The sequence below is a fragment of the Pimephales promelas genome, chromosome 3, assembly GCF_988280905.1.
Source record: "Pimephales promelas chromosome 3, fPimPro1.hap1.1, whole genome shotgun sequence".
In the NCBI taxonomy this organism is placed as follows: domain Eukaryota; kingdom Metazoa; phylum Chordata; class Actinopteri; order Cypriniformes; family Leuciscidae; genus Pimephales; species Pimephales promelas.
The window spans coordinates 41810245-41833210 of NC_142771.1; the positions used below are offsets into that span (position 1 = coordinate 41810245).

Below are 22966 nucleotides of genomic sequence, written 5' to 3' on the forward strand. Positions count from 1 at the left end.
AAACTGCCCTGTCAATCATCTTGTCACAGTTAAAATCCTCCATTCTATCTAATTTTATTTCCTACCGTTTTCGGAGAGCACGTTCATCTGCCAGTTCAGTTGTGGGTCTTTCATGCTCTCCTCGTGTGTTTGCAATTTGAATATAATGATGCATTTAAAATGTGATGGCTAAACGTGTTTTTACAAAAGTTCACAATGCTGCTGCAAATGCAATATAATGTGGACAACATTGAATAAATTCATTTTCGTAGGGCTGTCAACTTTAGTCGTTTAGTCGACTAATCGGTCGATGCCGTCGTGGTCGACTGACATTCTTATTGGTCGACCAGTTGCATTTTTTTTTTTTTTACCAATAGTAGGAATTTTTCAATGACTTACTCCTTGATAATTATTCATTTATAAGCAGTTATTTATTACTGTATTCTAAATATAATTAGCCTATGTTTTGTCCCCAACTTTAAAATGCTTTAATTTAGGCTATTTTTGTAACTGCGCCACAGTTTAGCACACACACATAATACAGTCGGGAACCGCACCTGTGGCTGGCTGCGCTGCTGCTTCACGCTCGGTAAGGGATGCTGTATTAATTCAGTTAGAACGCTGCTTGTTTTGGCTTTAGTCGACAAAATGTCCAGGAAATATAAATCTTTTGTCTGGCTGCATTTTAAAACAAAGACGACAAGACTGTGGAGGGAGGCGATCGCGTTGCCATTATGAGCGCGCAAGTCGCGCGCCTACATTTAAAATCGAACTTGAGCGCGCAAAAGACGTGAACAGCCTTTTAACGGCTATATCATGCTGACTCAATAGATTGTGTTTTCTTAATGTTTTCGTTTTTATTTGTACACTGGACGCATTTGAAAATAGCCTAAATAATGCAACAAAACGAAAATAAACCTATACGCAGTCCTACAGCCTATTATTAGGATTGTTTTTAAGTTATTTGGGTTTTTTTGAGTGTTGTTTAAAACGCCTTGATCGTCAGGACTAAAGTTAACCCATAGCTTTGAAAGTAAAGAAGAATATAAAGCCTGTATAAACGAGAGCTTTTGTTGGAATTTTTCATTATGTGGCAGATAGCAGTTATATTTTTTGCAGGGTGTGGTGTGGTCAGGTGCGCGAGTGGGACTGTACTATAGACCTAGGACAGAGCTCTTCACTTTTTGCAGTTAAAAAATCACTTAATTTTCAAAGAATTGTATTATTATTATAGTTTTATTTATTTGTGATGTTTTTTCGTTGTTGTTTTATAAATGCTCAATGACAATTGTTTAAAAAATGTTTAATCAAAACATCACGTTTTTTTTTTTTTTTTTTTTAGTCGACTAATCGTCGAGCAGGACTCGACTTTGGTCGACTAAGGATTTCTTTGGTTGAATACAGCCCTACATTTTCGTCAGGTTAGATAGTGATAATTAATTACTCAAAGCTCTTTATCTAAACCTCTCTACACAACCGCGGGGACTCGCGCGTCCTCCGTATCGACTACGTGTCTGTAGTTTTTTAACACTTTTTACTCGTGTTTGTAGTTCTAACCGAATCCTCGTCCACCGCGCAATGGTTTGTGGGCAATATCAGCCGTTAGAGTGTGCATCGATCTACACTTCGGATTCCGACCGGAAAAAGTAGACCATCCGGGTATCTTTGAAACACTCATTTCAACATACTACGATTTGGGACCTACTAATTCTATTTTCAATACTATTTAGGACGGATAATATGCAAATTGGGATGCAGCAATTGTTTGATTTAATTTGCTCACCTGCTGTTCATTTGTTTAATGATTTTGTGTTTGTCCATTTAAGACCTGCGTTTTGTTAAGTTATTGTTGTTTGTTACCTGCTTAAAGGGATAGTTCACTTTGAAATTAATTTTTGGTATGTTTTATCTTACCTCAAGGGCCTCCAAGATGTAGGTGTCTTTGTTTCCACAGTATTTTCAATTTTCCGGTCAAACCGTTCTTCTCTGTCAGTCCTATTATGCAGGTATGGGGGTCCACGACAAAGAGCATGCACAGAGAAGTCCAAATTAAACATGATTTAATGACTCGTAAATGTAAGTACACATTGATGGTCTAAGACACGAAACGAGCGGTTTGTGTGAGAAAACGAAAAAAATATATAGTTTTTACCTTTTGTTAACAGCCATGTCTAACTGATCTGAATCAGATGTCCAACTGAACCGAACTGAACCATGTCCAGCGTTACGCTGGAAGTGATTGCTTACGCGTCTACGTCACTCTTTGTTTACACAGAGATTTCGGAAGTTTTACCTTTCACTAAACATATTTAGATATATTGAAATCGTCTTCCATTGCAATTTCCTGTATATCTAAATATGTTTAGATCTTCACAGTGATAGGTAAAACTTCAGAAATCTCCGTGTAAACAATGAGTGACGTACACACGCGTAAGCGATCACTTCCGGTGGAACTTTGGACACGGTTCAGTTCGGTTCAGTTGGACATTGGATAACTGATTCAGATCAGTTGGACATGGCTGTTAACAAGAGGTAAAAACAATATAAATACGTTCCTTTTTCTCACACAAACCACTCGTTCCGTGTCTAAGGACCTCAATGTGTACTTACATTTACGAGTCATTAAATCGTGTTTAATTTTGACTTCTCTGTGCATGCTCTTTGTCGTGGACCCCCATACCTGCATTATATGACTGACAGACAAGAACTGTTTGACCGAAAAATGTCAAAATTGAAAATACTGTAAAAACAAAGACATCTACATCTTGGATGCCCTTAAGGTAAGATAAAACATGCCAAAAAAAAAAAAAATTCGGTCCCACTTTATATTAAGTGGCTTTAAGTACTATGTACTTACATTGAAATTAATAATTTGATACAATGGACTTATTGTGTACATACATGTTTTTACATTGTACTTACATTTATAAAATTCCAGCATGTAATTACAGCAATAATTAATTTATGTAACTACATTTGTAATTAAAGCTGCAAGCAGCGATGGGCGGGCCCTCGCACCTGTAGCGCGTCGGGGTGTGAGGCGGCCGCGTTGCATATTCTGGAGCTCAGCCGGTGCGGCTGTGAATTTGCTACGCTTCATTAAAGGTCACTTCCTGTTGCCAGCAGGTGGCGCTATAACTGTTGGTGAATGTCGGCATGTAGATTTGTTCAGGGCGGGACTGTTGTCAAATGTGTTAAATTTCGTTCAGATCTGGGCATTTACATCCAAGTTAATACAACTTCCTGTTTCATAGCGAATCATCAACGCCACGGACACGCCCATCAACGAAAATGCGTAAATAGCACAATTTTACATCATCAATGCCTTTAGAAGGCACTGCAGAAATTTGAAGTCGATCCGACTAAATCCCTAGGAGGAGTTAGTTAAAGTACGTAATGAGTAAATCATCCAAAAATGGCGGTAAAATTAGAAATGGCCGATTTCCTGTTGAGTTTAGGGCATCGATCCAAGAGACTTTTCTGTGCGTCTGGATATGTTATTTGTACCACAAAAATTTCGTACATGTCGGTCAAACATGCGGCGGGGGCTGCTTCGTTAAAGGTCACTTCCTGTTGCCACTAGGTGGCGCTATGACTGTGGGTGAATGTCGGCATGTAGGTTTGTTCAGTACGGGACTCTTGTCAAATATGTAAAATTTCGTGCAGATCTGGGCATTTACAGCCAAGTTACAACAACTTCCTGTTTCATGGCGAATCATCGACGCCACGTACACGCCCATGGACGAAAATGCACAGATAGCACAACTTTACATCGTCAATGCCTTTAGAAGGTACAGCAGAAATGTGATGTCGATCCGACTAAATCCCTAGGAGGAGTTAGTTAAAGTACGTAATGAGTAAATCATCCAAAAATGGCGGTAAAATTAGAAATGGCTGACTTCCTCTTGAGTTCAGGGCATCGCTCCAAGAGACTTTTCTGTGCGTCTGGACATGGTAGATGTACCACAGAAATTTCATACATGTCGGTCAAACATGCGACGGGGGCTGCTTCGTTAAAGGTCACTCCCCTTGCCACTAGGTGGCTCTATGAATGTGGGTGAATGTCGGCATGTAGATTTGTTCAGGGCGGGACTCTTGTCAAATGTGTAAAATTTCATGTAGATCTGGGCATTTACAGCCAAGTTACTACAACTTCATGTTTCATGGCGAATCATCAACGCCACGGACACGCCCATCGACGAAAACGCGCAGATAGCACAACTTTACATCGTCAATGCCTTTAGAAGGTACAGCAGAAATTTGAAGTTGATCCGACTAAATCCCTAGGAGGAGTTCGTTAAAGTACGGAGTGTGTAAATCGTCCCAAATCCGTCGCCAAATTCAAAATGGCGGACTTCCTGTCGAGTTTAGGGTATGGGTTCTTGAGGCTTTTTTGTGCGTCTGGTCATGGTAGATGTACCACAGAAATTTCGTACATGTCGGTCAAACAAGCGGCGGGGGCTGCTTCGTTAAAGGTCACTTCCTGTTGTCAGCAGGTGGCGCTATGACTGTGGGTGAATTTCGGCATGAAGATTTGTTCAGGGCGTGACTCTTGTCAAATGTGTAAAATTTCGTGCAGATCTGGGCATTTACAGCCAAGTTAGTACAACTTCCTGTTTCATGGCGAATCTTCGACGCCACGGACACGCCCATCGACGAAAACGCGGAGATAGCACAACTTTACATCGTCAATGCCTTTAGAAGGCACAGCAGAAATTTTAAGTCGATCCGACTAAATCCCTAGGAGGAGTTCGTTAAAGTACGGAGTCTGTAAATCGTCCAAAAATGGCCGCCAAATTCAAAATGGCGGACCTCCTGTCGAGTTTAGGGTATGGGTTCTTGAGGCTTTTTTGTGCGTCTTGATATGTTACACGTCCCCACCAAATTTCGTGCATGTAGGTTGAACGTGGACGAGGGGCTAATTTTTTCCAATTTTCTAGGTGGCGCTAGCGTGCCATTTTGCCCCGCCCATCTGCGAAACCCACAAAATACGAAATTTTTCACCAGTCCTGACATGCGTGCCAAATTTGGTGAGTTTTTGAGCATGTTGCGGCCCCGAAAATGGCACTTACTTTGCAGAAAAAAAAATAAATAAATAAATAAATTAAAAATTAAAGCTGCAAGCAGCGATGGGCGGGCCCTCGCACCTGTAGCGCGTCGGGGTGTGAGGCGGCTGCGTTGCATATTCTGCAGCTCAGCCAGTGCGGCTGTGCATTTGCTACGCTGCTTCGTTAAAGGTCACTTCCTGTTGCCAGCAGGTGGCACTATGACTGTGGGTGAATGTCGGCATGTAGATTTGTTCAACGCGGGACTCTTGTCAAATGTGTTAAATTTCGTGCAGATCTGGGCATTTACAGCCAAGTTACTACAACTTCCTGTTTCATGGCGAATCTTCGACGCCACGGACACGCCCATCGACGAAAACGCACAGATAGCACAACTTTACATCGTCAATGCCTTTAGAAGGCACATCAGAAATGTGATGTCGATCCGACTAAAGCCCTAGGAGGAGTTCGTTAAAGTACGGAGTGAGTAAATCATCCAAAAATGGCGGTAAAATTAGAAATGGCTGACTTCCTGTTGAGTTTAGGGCATCGCTCCAAGAGACTTTTCTGTGCGTCTGGACATGGTAGATGTACCACAGAAATTTCGTACATGTCGGTCAAACATGCGACGGGGGCTGCTTCGTTAAATGTCACTTCCTCTTGCCACTAGGTGGCGCTATGAATGTGGGTAAATGTCAGCATGTAGATTTGATCAGGGCGGGACTCTTGTCAAATGTGTAAAATTTCGTGCAGATCTGGGCATTTACAGCCAAGTTACTACAACTTCCTGTTTCATGGCGAATCTTCGACGCCACGGACACGCCCATCGACGAAAACGCGCAGATAGCACAACTTTACATCGTCTATGCCTTTAGAAGGTACAACAGAAATTTGAAGTCGATCCGACTAAATCCCTAGGAGGAGTTCGTTAAAGTACGGAGTGTGTAAATCGTCCCAAATCGGTCGCCGAATTCAAAATGGCGGACTTCCTGTCGAGTTTAGGGTATGGGTTCTTGAGGCTTTTTTGTGCGTCTGGTCATGGTAGATGTACCACAGAAATTTCGTACATGTCGGTCAAACAAGCGGCGGGGGCTGCTTCGTTAAAGGTCACTTCCTGTTGCCAGCAGGTGGCGCTATGACTGTGGGTGAATGTTAGCATGTAGATTTGTTCAGGGCGGGACTCTTGTCAAATGTGTAAAATTTCGTGCAGATCTGGGCATTTACAGCCAAGTTACTACAACTTCCTGTTTCATGGCGAATCTTCGACGCCACGGACACGCCCACCGACGAAAACGCGCAGATAGCACAACTTTACATCGTCAATGCCTTTAGAAGGCACAGCAGAAATTTTAAGTCGATCTGACTAAATCCCTAGGAGGAGTTCGTTAAAGTACGGAGTCTGTAAATCGTCCAAAAATGGCCGCCAAATTCAAAATGGCGGACCTCCTGTCGAGTTTAGGGTATGGGTTCTTGAGGCTTTTTTGTGCGTCTTGACATGATACACGTCCCCACCAAATTTCGTGCATGTAGGTTGAACGTGGACGAGGGGCTAATTTTTTCCAATTTTCTAGGTGGCGCTAGCGTGCCATTTTGCCCCGCCCATCTGCGAAACCCACAAAATACGAAATTTTTCACCAGTCCTGACATGCGTGCCAAATTTGGTGAGTTTTTGAGCATGTTGCGGCCCCGAAAATGGCACTTACTTTGCAGAAAAAAGAAAAAAGAAAAAATACAAAAAATTAAAGCTGCAAGCAGCGATGGGCGGGCCCTCGCACCTGTAGCGCGTCGGGGTGTGAGGCGGCCGCGTCGCATATTTTGCAGCTCAGCCGGTGCGGCTGTAAATTTGCTACGCTGCTTCATTAAAGGTCACTTCCTGTTGCCAGCAGGTGGCGCTATGACTGGGTGAATGTCGGCATGTAGATTTGTTCAGGGCGGGACTCTTGTCAAATGTGTACAATTTGGTGCAGATCTGGGCATTTACAGCCAAGTTACTACAACTTCCTGTTTCATGGCGAATCATCGATGCCACGGACACGCCCATTGAGGAAAACACGCAGATAGCACAACTTTTCATCGTCAATGCCTTTAGAAGGCACAGCAGAAATTTGAAGTCGATCCGACTAACTCCCTAGGAGGAGTTAGTTAAAGTACGTAATGAGTAAATCATCCAAAAATGGCGGTGAAATTAGAAATGGCCGACTTCCTGTTGAGTTTAGGGCATCGCTCCAAGAGACTTTTCTGTGCGGCTGGACATGGTAGATGTACCACTGAAATTTCATACAGGTCGGTCAAACATGCGACGGGGGCTGCTTCGTTAAAGGCCACTTCCTGTTGCCAGCAGGTGGCGCTATGACTGTGGGTGAATTTCTGAATGTAGATTTTTTCAGGGCGGGACTCTTGTCAAATGTGTAAAATTTTGTGCAGATCTAGGCATTTACAGCCAAGTTACTACAACTTCCTGTTTCATGGCGAATCATCGACGCCACACACACACCCATTGACGAAAACGCGCAGATAGCACAACTTTACATCGTCAATGCCTTTGGAAGGCACAGCAGAAATGTGAAGTCAATCCGACGAAAGCCCTAGGAGGAGTTAGTTAAAGTACGTAATGAGTAAATCATCCAAAAATGGCGGTAAAATTCGAAATGGCCGACTTCCTGTTGAGTTTAGGGCATCGCTCCAAGAGACTTTTCAGTGCGTCTGGACATGGTAGATGTGCCACAGAAATTTCGTACATGTCGGTCAAACATGCGACAGGGGGCTGCTTCGTTAAAGGTCACTTCCTGTTGCCAGCAGGTGGCGCTATTACTGTGGGTGAATGACAGCATGTAGATTTGTTCAGGGCGGGACTCTTGTCAAATGTGTAAAATTTCGTGCAGATCTGGGCATTTACAGCCAAGTTACTACAACTTCCTGTTTCATGGCGAATCATCGACGCCACGGACACGCCCATCGACGAAAACACGCAGATAGCACAACTTTACATCGTCAATGCCTTTAGAAGGTACAGCAGAAATGTGAATTTGATCCGACTAATTCCCTAGGAGGAGTTCGTTAAAGTACGGAGTGTGTAAATCGTCCCAAATCGGTCGCCAAATTCAAAATGGCGGACTTCCTGTCGAGTTTAGGGTATGGGTTCTTGAGGCTTTTTTGTACGTCTGGTCATGCTAGATGTACCACAGAAATTTCGTACATGTCGGTCAAACATATGGCGGGGGCTGCTACGTTAAAGGTCACTTCCTGTTGCCAGCAGGTGGCGCTATGACTTAGGGTGAATGTCGGCATGTAGATTTGTTCAGGGCGGGACTCTTGTCAAATGTGTAAAATTTCGTGCAGGTCTGGGCATTTACAGCCAAGTTATTACAACTTCCTGTTTCATGGCGAATCTTCGACGCCACGGACACGCCCATCGACGAAAACGCGCAGATAGCACAACTTTACATCGTCAATGCCTTTAGAAGGCACAGCAGAAATTTTAAGTCCATCCGACTAAATCCCTAGGAGGAGTTCGTTAAAGTACGGAGTCTGTAAATCGTCCAAAAATGGCCGCCAAATTCAAAATGGCGGACCTCCTGTCGAGTTTAGGGTATGGGTTCTTGAGGCTTTTTTGTGCGTCTTGATATGATACACGTCCCCACCAAATTTCGTGCATGTAGGTTGAACGTGGACGAGGGGCTAATTTTTTTCAATTTTCTAGGTGGCGCTATCGTGCCATTTTGCCCCGCCCATCCGCGAAACCCACAAAATACGAAATTTTTCACCAGTCCTGACATGCGTGCCAAATTTGGTGAGTTTTTGAGCATGTTGCGGCCCCGAAAATGGCACTTACTTTGCAGAAAAAAAAAAAATAAAAAAATAAAAAAAATTAAAGCTGCAAGCAGCGATGGGCGGGCCCTCGCACCTGTAGCACGTCGGGGTCTGAGGCGGCCGCGTTTCATTTTCTGCAGCTCAGCCAGTGCGGCTGTGCATTTGCCACACTGCTTCGTTAAAGGCCACTTCCTTTTGCCAGCAGGTGGCGCTATGACTGTGGGTGAATGTCGGCATGTAGATTTGATCAGGGCGGGACTCTTGTCAAATGTGTTAAATTTCGTGCAGATCTGGGCATTTACAGCCAAGTTACTACAACTTCCTGTTTCATGGCGAATCATCGACGCTACGGACACGCCCATCGACGAAAACGCGCAGATAGCACAACTTTTCATCGTCAATGCCTTTAGAAGGCACAGCAGAAATTTGAAGGCGATCCGACAAAAGCCCTAGGAGGAGTTAGTTAAAGTACGTAATGAGTAAATCATCCAAAAATGGCGGTAAAATTAGAAATGGCTGACTTCCTGTTGAGTTTAGGGCATCGCTCCAAGAGACTTTTCTGTGCGTCTGGACATGGTAGATGTACCACAGAAATTTCTTACATGTCGGTCAAACATGCGACGGGGGCTGCTTCGTTAAATGTCACTTCCTCTTGCCACTAGGTGGCGCTATGAATGTGGGTGAATGTCGGCATGTAGATTTGTTCAGGGCGGGACTCTTGTCAAATGTGTAAAATTTCGTGTAGATCTGGGCATTTACAGCCAAGTTACTACAACTTCCTGTTTCATGGCGAATCATCGACGCCACGGACACGCCCATCGACGAAAACGCGCAGATAGCACAACTTTACATCGTCAATGCCTTTAGAAGGTACAGCAGAAATTTGAAGTTGATCGGACTAAATCCCTAGGAGGAGTTCGTTAAAGTACGGAGTGTGTAAATCGTCCCAAATCGGTCGCCGAATTCAAAATGGCGGACTTCCTGTCGAGTTTAGGGTATGGGTTCTTGAGGCTTTTTTGTGCGTCTGGTCATGGTAGATGTACCACAGAAATTTCGTACATGTCGGTCAAACAAGCGGCGGGGGCTGCTTCGTTAAAGGTCACTTCCTGTTGCCAGCAGGTGGCGCTATGACTGTGGGTGAATGTCGGCATGTAGATTTGTTCAGGGCGTGACTCTTGTCAAATGTGTAAAATTTAGTGCAGATCTGGGCATTTACAGCCAAGTTACTACAACTTCCTGTTTCATGGCGAATCTTCGACGCCACGGACACGCCCATCGACGAAAACGCGCAGATAGCACAACTTTACATCGTCAATGCCTTTAGAAGGCACAGCAGAAATTTGAAGTCGATCCGACTAAATCCCTAGGAGGAGTTCGTTAAAGTACGGAGTCTGTAAATCGTCCAAAAATGGCCGCCAAATTCAAAATGGCGGACCTCCTGTCGAGTTTAGGGTATGGGTTCTTGAGGCTTTTTTGTGCGTCTTGATATGATACACGTCCCCACCAAATTTCGTGCATGTAGGTTGAACGTGGACGAGGGGCTAATTTTTTCCAATTTTCTAGGTGGCGCTAGCGTGCCATTTTGCCCCGCCCATCTGCGAAACCCACAAAATACGAAATTTTTCACCAGTCCTGACATGCGTGCAAAATTTGGTGAGTTTTTGAGCATGTTGCGGCCCCGAAAATGGCACTTACTTTGCAGAAAAAAGAAAAAAAAAAAAAAAAAAAAAAATAATAATCCTAACAGTTTCAATAGGGTCCTCGCACTGTTAGTGCTCGGGCCCTAATAATCCTAACAGTTTCAATAGGGACCTCGCACTGTTAGTGCTCGGGCCCTAATAATCCTAACAGTTTCAATAGGGACCTCGCACTGTTAGTGCTCGGGCCCTAATAAAAAAATAACCCTAACAGTTTCAATAGGGTCCTCGCACTGTTAGTGCTCGGGCCCTAAATAATAATCCTAACAGTTTCAATAGGGTCCTCGCACTGTTAGTGCTCGGGCCCTAATTACACAGTTGACCCTCCCCTCACACCTTAACCTACCCTTAAACCGACCCATACCACCACACCTGTCCCTAACCTTACCCGTATCACACCTCAATAGCAGCAAAAGTGTTTTATAATACAACAGGAACACAATAATACATTGTACTTATTGTTCAATGTAAGTACATAGTACTTAAAGCCACTTAATATAAAGTGGGACCAAAAATTCAAAGTGAACTATCCCTTTAATATGTACTTGTTTCTAGTTCTTGAGTTTATGTTAATAAATAGTCTATAGGCAAATGTTGAAATGAACATTTAACTAAGATAAATAAATGCGGTAGAAGTACTGTTCATTCTTAGAACATGTTCACTAAAGTTGTTAACTAATGAAACCTTATTGTAAAATGTAACAATATATATATTTTTTTTCCTGCTGTTGTTCTACTTTTAAGTAGTTTAGAGATTGACCAGGAAATTATTGAGACATTTACAAATATATAGCCTGTAGGAAGTCTCCTTCACTCTCCTAGCAATTTAACTACAAAACTTTGATATCAAGAAATCTAAGTTGTCATGGGGTATATCTAAATGTAATTAAAATAATATTGAAAAATATTTTTCCCCGCACAAAACAAGCATAAATTTGTCTGGAAAATAATATGCAATTTAAATGTTTTTTTTGTTGTTGTTTTTTTGTTTTTTACTGTCATTTCCCCCCTCACAATATGAGATCTATATATTAACTCTTAACTCTCCAGGGAGTTTATTTGGCTCCAGACTTAACCCTTTTAGTACTTCTATTAGTTTTTGTTTGGTTGTTAATTAACTGACTTACAGCTGCCAGCAGAGTTGTCAAATATGTGAATTGCGACACTCTTTGACCTTGCGGTCTCGTTGTCATGTGGTTTGAGTAGCTCTCAATAATTCCAAAAAGAGCTGTGCTGTCAACCAGTTTGAATGATTTTAAGCAGGACAGACAGCAGCAGCTATATTTGCAGGCAGCAATTATCAGTAAATATTGACGCATAATGCACACTGATTATTATGTTGACGCTGACTTTAAATACATATAATAGCATTTTTTTTCTGGGGAGTGACAGAAACATTAATAAGTGTTAATAAGCATTATTAAGTTTTTGTGTTTAATTTTGGAGGGAAATGGACTGCTCCCATAACAGAACATTTTTGCTGCAATGTTCGGTAAAATTTTAACTTCATAAAATGAAACTGGAGAGATAGTAAATGAGTGAATTAACTATGTTCCTAAATAGGCTACGATCCATAATATGTATTTTTTTTAACATAAGATCCATAATTGTTAACGGGATTCATTTCAGTATGGCTAATGTACCCCTTCATCCTTCCCCAATTATAGACAAAATTATTCATCAGAAAACACCCACAAATACATGTAACAATGTACTGTACTGTATATATATATATATATATATATATATATATATATATATATATATATATATGAAGAGTTCAGATGCAAAAGCCTCTAAATGCCATTTGAAATTTTCTTCTTTAATGATGATTTTTATCAAACGTGTATATTTAAGTTCAGTAATTTCACTTAAATGGCAATGATAATTACCTATTAATTGTTATTTAAGTGAAATTACTGAACTTAAATATGCAAGTTTGATAAAAATCATCATTAAAGAAGAAAATTTCAAATGGCATTTAGAGGTTTTTGCATCTGAACTCTTCATATATATATATATATACACAGGTACTCAGGTATCATTATTGTTATACAGTAAGTGTAAACAGCATAAAAAAGATTCAATAAAAGAGATGAATTTTATTTTCATATCTTTTTATTGTAAAAAGTACTATATGCTATAAATAAAAGTTACTTGAGTATTTTATAACTTATAATTGTGAATAAGTTACACTTAAGAGAGCAACACTTAAAATTTTATGATTTTACTCAAGGAGCCTATAGGTTAATAAATGTGTCCACAAATACCTTGTTTATAAAAAAGTAAAAATAAAAGTGGAGGGTCATCTTACACTACTGGACAGGCTGTGTTTGCATATACTAAACAAAAACGCATGTCATGCAAAATAAACATATTTGTTCTGATGTCACTTACACATTCTCCAAAACCAATTCAGGAGTCCAGATTTTATCAACTGGTAACATAACAGCCTCAGCATCAGAAATTGTGGTATTCCACTGTAGTTCAAGATCCCTCCACACCTATAGAGAAAAAATAAATGGTAACACTTTATTTCAATCATCCACTTCAGACATTCTAATAATAAAATTAACTTTACAATTGTGAAATAACAATTAATTAAAGTATTTGTAGACTGTCTGCTTAATATCCACAATTTTTTCTTTCCCAAAAAACATTCTTAAATTCAAATATTCAACAATATTATTGATGTGCTTGCAAAGGTTTTTGACAAACACAATGTCAAACCAGCCAAGCATGTAATAAGTTAAGAAGAAATCAACTAAATGAAACACTAATCACTGTTATGGTGACTTCAAATGAAGCTAAAATGAGTTAAATCCCTGTTAATTCTCAAAAAAAACTTTTGTAGATGTCTGACAGTCTAATTAGTGATAAGTGAAGCTGGTAATGCTGTTTGTGGAGTTGTTTATTCCTCTTCTGCTGAGATGTTGATTGCATTTAAAGGGATAGTTCACACAAAAATGAAAATGAAGTCATTAATTACTCACCCCCATGCTGTACCAACCCCGTAAGACCTTCGTTCATCTTCGGAACACAAATGAAGATATTTTTGATTAAATTTGAGAGGTGGATCACTGCAACATAGGCTCCCAAGGGATCGAAACTTGACGGCCCAAAAAGTCATTGAAGAAGTGTGAGTAAAGTAGCTCAAGTATATGTTTATCAAGCGGCGAGAATACTTTTTGTGTGAAAAAACAAACAAAAATAACGACTTTATTCGACTATTCCTTTTCTTCCTTGTTGGCCTGAGACGAAAGTTCAAGAGATTTCCACAACGCATGCGCAAGAAGCATACGTTGTGGAAATCTCTAGAAATCAGCTGACTGAGTTAATGGGTGGAATAAATGTATGGCAGGAATTTGAGGCTGTGTTTACACGGAAACGATTCTGAAGAGAAAACGCAAAAGTGGCGTTGCGTCATCTTTTTTTATTCTGCGTTTAGATGGGCGTTTTGTGTGGGAAATCCGCGCGGAAATGGAGACACAAAAGTGTGTGAAATTCAATGTAGTATGCACTTCAGGCGGCAAGGAGTGCATACTACAACAACACCAAGTCCACGCGCCTGCGTACAACCTTCACAGTCAAGCAGACTTTTGCGTTTTTACCGTTTACACGGGAACGTGGCGGTGGGGCGTTTTTAAGATTTCCACTCTGGAGGGTGGTTTCACTTTTTTGCGTTTTTGAGCCTCAAAAACGCCGTTGCCGTGTAAACGTAAGGCACATCCGATAAAATATTTTTACGTTTTCACCCGCGAGCGTTCTCATGTAAACAGGGCCTTACTCTTTGGCCCTGTTCTCCTGTTCTACTGACTTCATTAAAGAAGGAAGTGGAGGGATGTAGTCCAAATGGGCATTCGATGTAGGCTTCTGCTGTTAAATAAAAATTCCTCGCTTGTCTTGAACTTTGAACTTTATAATTTTACAGATATTATTTTTACTCTAACAGCAACATTACCCACTAACTAAAGTTTGAAACATGAGATCACGAAGAACGGGACCTTTAATAGATGTTAAATGTTATTTAAAGGGACACTCCACCCATTTGCATCAGAGGTGAGTCCAGGGGTCAGAAAGTAAAAGTCCTGCCACATTTATATTCCAACCACAGCAAAAACTCCAGTCTTAAATGAACTCTCCTGAGAGTTTATTTGGATACAGACTCAAGAGTGTTAAAGTTAATGAGATAATTAAGTGAATGATTGAGATATTATTAAAGACACCTGATGTTAACTAGCAGAATCACTGAAGGAGAAAATCTATATATTTAGTCACCATTATGGCGATCAGTGTTTGCTTTAGTTGGGCAGTTGACCTTTGAATATTTAATTTAAGATTTAGTTTGGTTGTTATAATTGAATTTTAACACCCAGATTAACAAAGAGATAAAGGTGATCAGATGTTGTTGGTTATGTTTTGACATAATTATTAATTGACCTGAATAATTAAACTCATAGAATCTAACTTAACCTCCTAAGACCTGGTTGTCCACATACGAGGACATCACATTATTGGTTGTGTGTCCAGGGGTCAGAAAGTAAAAGTCCTGCCATATTTGTATTTCACCCACAGCAAAAACTCCAATGTTAAATGAACTTTACTGGGAGTTTATTTGGATCCAGATTCAAGAGTGTTAAAGTTAATGATATAATTAAGTGAATAATTGAGTGATGATTGAGATATTATTGAAAACACCTGATGTTAACTAGCAGAATCACTAAAGAAGAAAATCTATATTTTTAGTCACCGTTATGGTGATCAGTGTTTGCTTTAGTTGGGCAGGTGACCTTTAAATGTTTTACTAAAGGTTTTGTTTAGCTGTTTTAACAGCTGGATGAACAAAGAGATCAGATCAGATGTTCAAGATCATGTTTAGACATAATCATCATTTGATCTGAATCACTGAACTCATTTAAAGCCTACTCTCTGATTTCAAAGTATAATGATCATAACAGCATCACTGTGATTTTATAACATTAGATCCACATTTTTCAAAATAAACCAAATGATATCTTAAACGTTGTTCTGATAAATACAAATCTTTCTTTTAGGCACGCACAGACATCAAGATTCAGTGTATGAATCTCAACAATGGTTACAAACAGAATATTCAAATAGGGAAAGGAAATTACTAAGACAATTCAGATCATAATTTATTCATACCGCGATGCATGATGGGAGCCATGAATGAGTTTTGATTGGTGGCACCCAGAATGCACTGCAACATACTATATAATTGTCACCATTGTTGAGAATCACAGGCTGATTCTTGATGTCTGTGTGCCCATAAAGTATTTAGAATAGAACAGCTTTTAAGAAATCTTTTGGATAATATTTACATTTCTGAAAATGTTATACTGTTTAATCAAAAGGTTAAACTCTACAAATTAGTTTCGTGAAAATTGATGATTTTGTCAAAACATAACCAACCTCAGCGCATTAGCTTACTTTGTTGTTCATCTGGCTGTTATAACTCATGTCCAGCAGCCAAACAACATCTAAAGTTAATGATTTAAGAGTCAAGAGCCCAACTAAAGTAGACACTGATCACCATAATGGTGACTTAAAAAATGTGACGTTCTCCTTCAGTGATTCTGCTTGTTATCATCAGGTGTCTTCAATAATGCTCAATCATCACTCAATTATTCACTTAATTATCTCATTAACTTTAACACTCTTCAGTCTGTATCCAAATAAACTCCCAGTAAAGTTCATTTAACACTGGAGTTTTTGCTGTGGGTGGAATAAAAATGTGGCAGTACTTTTACTTTCTGACCCCTGGACTTTTCCAACCAAAATTCAGGTCTTATGATGTTAAATTTAAATCCAAATAAAATCATAAAAGTTGTTCTAAAGAATAAAGGATCTTTGTTTTAGGCATACACAGACATCAAGATTCAGTGTATGAATCTCAACAATGGTGACAAGCAGAATATTCAAGTAGGTAAAGGAAATTACTAAGACAATAAAGATAATAATTTATTCAAACTGCAATGCATGATGGGAGACATGCATGGCTTTTGATTGGTGGCACCCAGAATGCACTGCAACATGTAATTTAATTGTCACCATTGTTGAGAATCACAGGCTGATTCTTGATGTCTGTGTGTCCAAAACAAATCTCTTTTTTTGTCTTTTGAATAGAACATTTTTTAAGAAATATTTTGGACAATATTTAAATTACTGAAAATATTACATTAAGTAATCAAAAGGTTAAACTGTACAAATGAGTTTTTTGACAAATAAACATAACAAAACATAACAAAAATTATCTCATAAGATTTCCATGTTGTTTGTCTGGCTGTTATAACTTGGTTGGACCTAATGCGCTAACAGACCTATCACAGATCAGTGACAGTGCGTTTGATTTCACCGGCAGAAACTTTTTGAAAATGAGGATGAAGGTACTGAATACGCAGATGGATGTATTATGGAGGATTGGGATTACACATAGTGTCAGCCATGTTTTGTTTTTTTTTTTGTTTGTTTTTGGAAGCTAAACTAGCAGGCTGTTGTTCTGTGGAGAAAGCTGAGTAGTAGGGGTTACCGTCCTTTTTTTCCCGGACATGCCCAGCCGTCGATCAGCATGTGAATCTCAGCTTTTATGGACTCTCTATCTATGGGCTTTTCCTTGACTTTATGCCTTTATGTCCCCCCGTTTGTCTCATAGACAGTAAAAGATTGCCTGCGAGCTTCTCCAGTCTATACGCTAATGTCTCTATTGTGCGACAGAAAGTTGCGGGGTTATGACACAATCGTTAGCCTATTTTTTTTTTTTTACAAAAATGGCTTCTACGGGCCTGTAACATAAGATACAAAGTAAGGAGGATTTTATACATTGTCGAATTTCTTTAGAAATAAACAGTGGACAAATGAAGTCTTTGGATGCCTCAGATGTAAAGTTATTCGCTGTCGAAGTGACGCCGAAATGAATGGGAGTCAATGGAATGCTAACAGCAGGTGAAGTTCTGCTACAATGTTGGCTTCCGTGAGGCTTCAACTTCCGGCTGATGGATTACCCTCTTGGTCGCTCATCGTAATCACGCCACCGGCCTCGCATCATTCTCAAAGCGGCCCTCAATCGTCCTGCTGAATGCAAATGGCAACTGTAGAACGCAAAAGCCGAATCCCGGACATTTTAGACATCTCGAAACGGATTTTCGGGCAGACTCATCACAGAGACTCATTAGTAACCTAGACTTGTTGTTTAACTACTGCGCTCTGTTACTGGTAGGCGTGGCCTCCTAGGGCAGCGAATCAAGTGCATTCTGGGAGTTGTTGTCTTTCATCCACATAAGCCAAAAATACATTTTCTTTCTCAGTCTAGCTCCAAATTCAAAAATAATTTCACAATCCTTCTAAATAAATTACCCATTTTAAATACACATTCATCTTTCCAGAGGCGGTGGTATCCCTTTCAATGTTAGTGTGATCTTCACAAACATTCTTTCAATCATTCAAACACGGGCTTTGAACAAGCACTGAAAGAAAGAGAAATAAGAACACAAACTACACAGCCAAGGCTGAAGAAAGTTATAGTTTGTATTATTATTCCTCTTTCTATTTCACAGATGAACTGAAGATAAAAGAAGACATTAAAGCTCTTAAGATCTGATAAAACAACTCCACAAACAGAATTACCAGCTTCACTTATGACCAACCTGACTGACTTTATTTCTGTCAGACATCTACAGAAGCTTTATTGATAATTAACAGAGTTTTAGATTGTTTGGTTGAAAATGTTTCGTTTGAGGTCACCACAAGATCAGTGTTTGTGTCACGGAATCTGGTGCAGGAGTGCAGGCAGACGAACAGGCAGAGATCAAAAGTTCCAATACAGAGGTTTAATCTCACGAAACAGGATACAGGTACAGGCAGGAAGACGGGTAGAAACACTCATTGTAACACTGACATTCACATTGACCGACAAAACTGAATCAAACTGGACTGAACTAAATACACAGAGGAATAAGGCTAATTGGGGTGAACACAGGTGAAAAAGATAATGACAGGACGAGGAACAGGTGGCTGATTGGGGAGTGAGTCCGGGAGAGGAACAAAAGGATCCGGGGAAGTGTGGTGCAGATGACGGGACAAAACAGGTGAAGACGACAGACTGTGACATCACAGGGTGGGCGCCCTGGAGGCTGTGGAGGGCGTGGTCAGGAGGGAGGAAAACCCCCCGGAGCAGGATGAGGGCGAGGCCATGGCGGAGCAACCTGAGGGCGAGGCCAGGGCGGAGCAGGCTAAGGGCGTCGCCAGGGCGGAGCAGGCTGCGGGCGAGACCAGGGCGGAGCAGGCTGAGGGCGTGGCCAGGGCGGAGCAGGTTGAGGGCGAGGCCAGGGCGGAGCAGGTTGAGGGCGAGACCAGGGCGGAGCAGGCTGAGGGCGTGGCCAGGGCGGAGCAGGCTGAGGGCGAGACCAGGGCGGAGCAGGCTGAGGGCGAGACCAGGGCGGAGCAGGCTGAGGGCGAGACCAAGGCGGAGCAGATGGGAGAGGAGACCAGGGTGAAGCTGAGGGACAGACGACATTGGGTGCTGAGGAGGGACCGAGGGACCATGGGGACACCGCAGGCTCTGGTGACTGAAGTGACGACAGGGGTACAGAGGGACACGGTGAGGTCAGCGGGAGTGAGGGCTGACGGGTGACTGGAGGGAGTGAGGAGTCCAACTGAACCGGGGGGGTGACATAACGGGGCGGAGCCAGAGGAAGGAAGTCCAAAGGTGAAGGGAGGATGACGAGGAAGCGAAGGGAATCCGGAGGGTCGAAGAAGAATGGCCGAGGTGGTGAACTGAGGGGCCATGGAGGAGCTGAGGGAGGTAAGAGCCAGGGGGGAGCCAATGGGACCGGGGGCCGAGGAAGTGTCCATGTGGAGGAGGTGGGAGGGCGAAAACCGGGGAAACACAGACCAGGCTGGTTTCGGGGAGCTGAAGGGCAGGAGAACAGAGGGAGGACAGATGAGAGGAGGCGGGAGAGGGAGGCTGGGTGGGATCCTGGTCTCTGGCGCTGGCTGGACGGTCTCTGGCGCCGGCTGGACGGTCTCTGGCGCCGGCTGGACGGTCTCTGGGGTAGGCTGGACGGTCTCTGGCGCAGGCTGGACGGTCTCTGGCGCTGGCTGGACGGTCTCTGGTGCGGGCTGGACGGTCTCTGGTGCGGGCTGGACGGGGCTGGACGGGACCAGCGAAGAAGAGAGCTCGGGCTCGGAGAGGCTGGACGGAGCCAGCGGAGAGGAGAGCTCGAGCTTTGGAGGGTTGACGGTGAGCGCAGGTTTCCTGGGGACGAGAATTAACCGGGGTCGCAGAACCGGGTAGATTCTCCCCTGGAAACATATGGCGTTCATTTTGCAGTTTTGGGTCGGTCAATCTGTCACGGAATCTGGTGCAGGAGTGCAGGCAGACGAACAGGCAGAGATCAAAAGTTCCAATACAGAGGTTTAATCTCACGAAACAGGATACAGGTACAGGCAGGAAGCCGGGTAGAAACACTCATTGTAACACTGACATTCACATTGACCGACAAAACTGAATCAAACTGGACTGAACTAAATACACAGAGGAATAAGGCTAATTGGGGTGAACACAGGTGAAAAAGATAATGACAGGACGAGGAACAGGTGGCTGATTGGGGAGTGAGTCCGGGAGAGGAACAAAAGGATCCGGGGAAGTGTGGTGCAGATGACGGGACAAAACAGGTGAAGACGACAGACTGTGACAGTTTGCTTTAGTTGGGCTGTTGACCCTGTCTTTCATTAAATCAGTGCATTATCAGAAATTGCAAGTGATTATGGGGTATATTTTGGTGGATTAATCCAGATGGGTTAATTCCAGGTGTAAACAGTGGCTTAGGAGACTGCCCGCTGGATCATCAACATAAAGTGTAACTTAATATACTCCTATTTCTGTTTTTAGAGAAAATAAAAGTATTTTTTTTTTGTTCTTTTGAAAGTCAACATCAAAAATGTATCAATACTTACCATGTTTACCTTGATACGGCTGCTCATTTGCATGTTTTTTGTGTCCTAAACATTGAAACAGGGTTATACATTTTAAACACGTAATATCACATAAACAAAAATATTACATAAAATATGAATAGTTAGATTTACTTCAAATTTATTGTAATTGTATAATAATAAGAATAAGTCAAATCAACGTTTTTGTCATATGGAAAAACACAAGATATTCTTATAGCATTTGAGTTAATAGAATATATTGGTTACACTTCATTTCGATGGTCCACTTTAGACATTGTACTACCTATAAGTATTTTTGCAACTATGCCATCTAACTCTTATTTGAGTAGGCTATAGGTGTTAAGATTCGGGTTTGTAGAATAAGTTGACATTTATTTGTAAAGTTCAAGTTAGTAGAATGTCTAAAGTATAAACCATTGAAACAAAGTGTTACTCTATATATATATATATATATTGTATCTGTGTATACTGTATATGTACATTGTTAACAGCGGCATTTGTTATATTATTAATTACATTTGTTTTTCGAGCATGAAAAAGGACAGAAACTATAATGATAGGGCTGGCCGATAAAAATAGGGCTGGGCAATATATATCGCATGACATTGTTATGTTCCTTGATTAGTAGTAAATGACCTTCAACTGCTTTCAGATGGAGTGGGATTTACTACAAAGAGCCGTTCTGCATCATATATTCCAGGTGAAGGTGATTTACTACTAATCAAGGAACCGGCTTTTGAGATGTGCTCATGCGATATAGCCCTAAAAACAATAACAACAATCTGCTACTTACAAAAGACATGGTCTCATACTTGATTGAAGTGATGTTTACATTGACAGAACAATCATTACGCTGTGGTGCGCTCTTCATTTTCTTATCAATCATCATCTTTGCCAGACATCGATTCTTACATGAATCCGTCAAGACTGTTAGACCAGATTAACATATTATAAACATTACTTATTTAAAGAAGTGTCAACAGTCAAAGAATTTTCCAACCACATAATGTCAAAATTACAAAAGAAATAGATTACCAATCAGACATGAAACGATGAGAAGCAACAAAGTGATCCTGTGTTGAAGAACCATTTCAGACCCTACAAACAAACAACAAAAAAGTATTATATTCAGACATCTCTTATATGCATACAACTGTATGTATCTTTAAGACAAATTTAAGAAACTGATAAACTTTACCTTTGCTTGACTTCTCCAAAAATGTCACAAACATCAGCTCTCACCACTTTATATGAACAAGCATCAGTCGTATTTTTAAAGGCTAGGAGCTCTTTTAATACCACATCAGAGTACAGAAAAACAAACAAAATTGAGTCAGCTCATATTAAATTTCAGCCTACATTTGAGATTCTGATGTGAAAGGGCTTCAGGGCTATGAGTACAAAAGTTGTTTTCAGTGCAGCGTCAGATACTGTACCTCCAGGCTCTTCATTCTCCTCTCAGCCAAACACGCTAATCTATTAGCAGCGTCCTGAAAGAAAACTCATTCAGAAGAGTCTGTAATCCTCATTTGCAAGCTCTTTGTTTTGCCGGAGCTTCTAGATGTGCCTGATGTGGACAAAGACAATAATCATATTCATGATCAGTAATCAAAATTATAGTCCCTTTATTTAAGCTAGAATTTTGTGTACAAACAACACAAAATTATTTTTGTGTTCCCAAAAGAAAATCGGTAACACTTTAAAATAATGGTCAGTAGTTAACAAGTAGCTATGCAGGAAGTAATAGGTAGTACTGCATTAACACCGAAGTTAATACTATTAACTAATATGGAAGCAATATTAACTAAGCATTAAGTAATAGGTAATTAGTACAAAGGTAGTTCCTTGGTAGGTATTTGATTGTTACTAAAGAAATATATCCTCATTGAGAACTACTTGTGAACTAAGAAATAATAACCAATTAATTACTAATCACAAAAGTAACATGTCTAAAAAGTGAACAATTGTGGGGGTTTTATACTCTTAACGTGGTCATAACATTTCAGAAGCACGTGCCTCAAACGGGTTCTTTGTGGAAACCAGTTTATGAAGTATATATATTCTCCCAAATACATTAGCTAGGTTGAGATTGTGACCACTACTCTTGCCAGGATGGACGCATGTTCTCTGTTTATTTAAAACTTAAACATAAAATAATCCTAATAAAGACAGTTTTTAAAAATAAACCTTAAATAATTATGAAGTGATGCTGACACTCTCATGATTGGATTAGTTCACTATTATGAGCTCTATTGAATGTCAGTCACATACAGTATATCTCAGACTCCAAAGACCTATAACTTTATGTTAGGCTACAGTAGCTGCCTGAGGAGGACTTCTCTTTAGGACATGAAAATAAACATTGATGTTCACTTGTCAAAAACAATTAGCATCTTTAATGAAGAAATTGGCTGCATTTCTGTTACGATAAGCAGAAAAACCACATCTTCCAGATTACAG

General features: G+C 40.9%; 1 protein-coding gene across 1 annotated transcript in view; it reads right to left on the reverse strand.

The window, feature by feature from the left end:
• LOC120460771 (5-hydroxytryptamine receptor 3A) overlaps positions 1-21596 on the reverse strand; it is a 37941-nt gene extending 16345 nt beyond the window's left edge. Inside the window, exons 1-4 of the mRNA XM_039649106.2 lie at positions 21542-21596; positions 21300-21433; positions 20507-20551; positions 12929-13035 (exon numbers count right to left, since the gene is read on the reverse strand). Coding sequence (XP_039505040.2) covers positions 12929-13035; positions 20507-20551; positions 21300-21433; positions 21542-21596 — 341 coding nt within the window. The remainder of the gene's footprint in view (positions 1-12928; positions 13036-20506; positions 20552-21299; positions 21434-21541) is intronic.
• Between the last annotated feature and the right edge of the window lie 1370 nt (positions 21597-22966).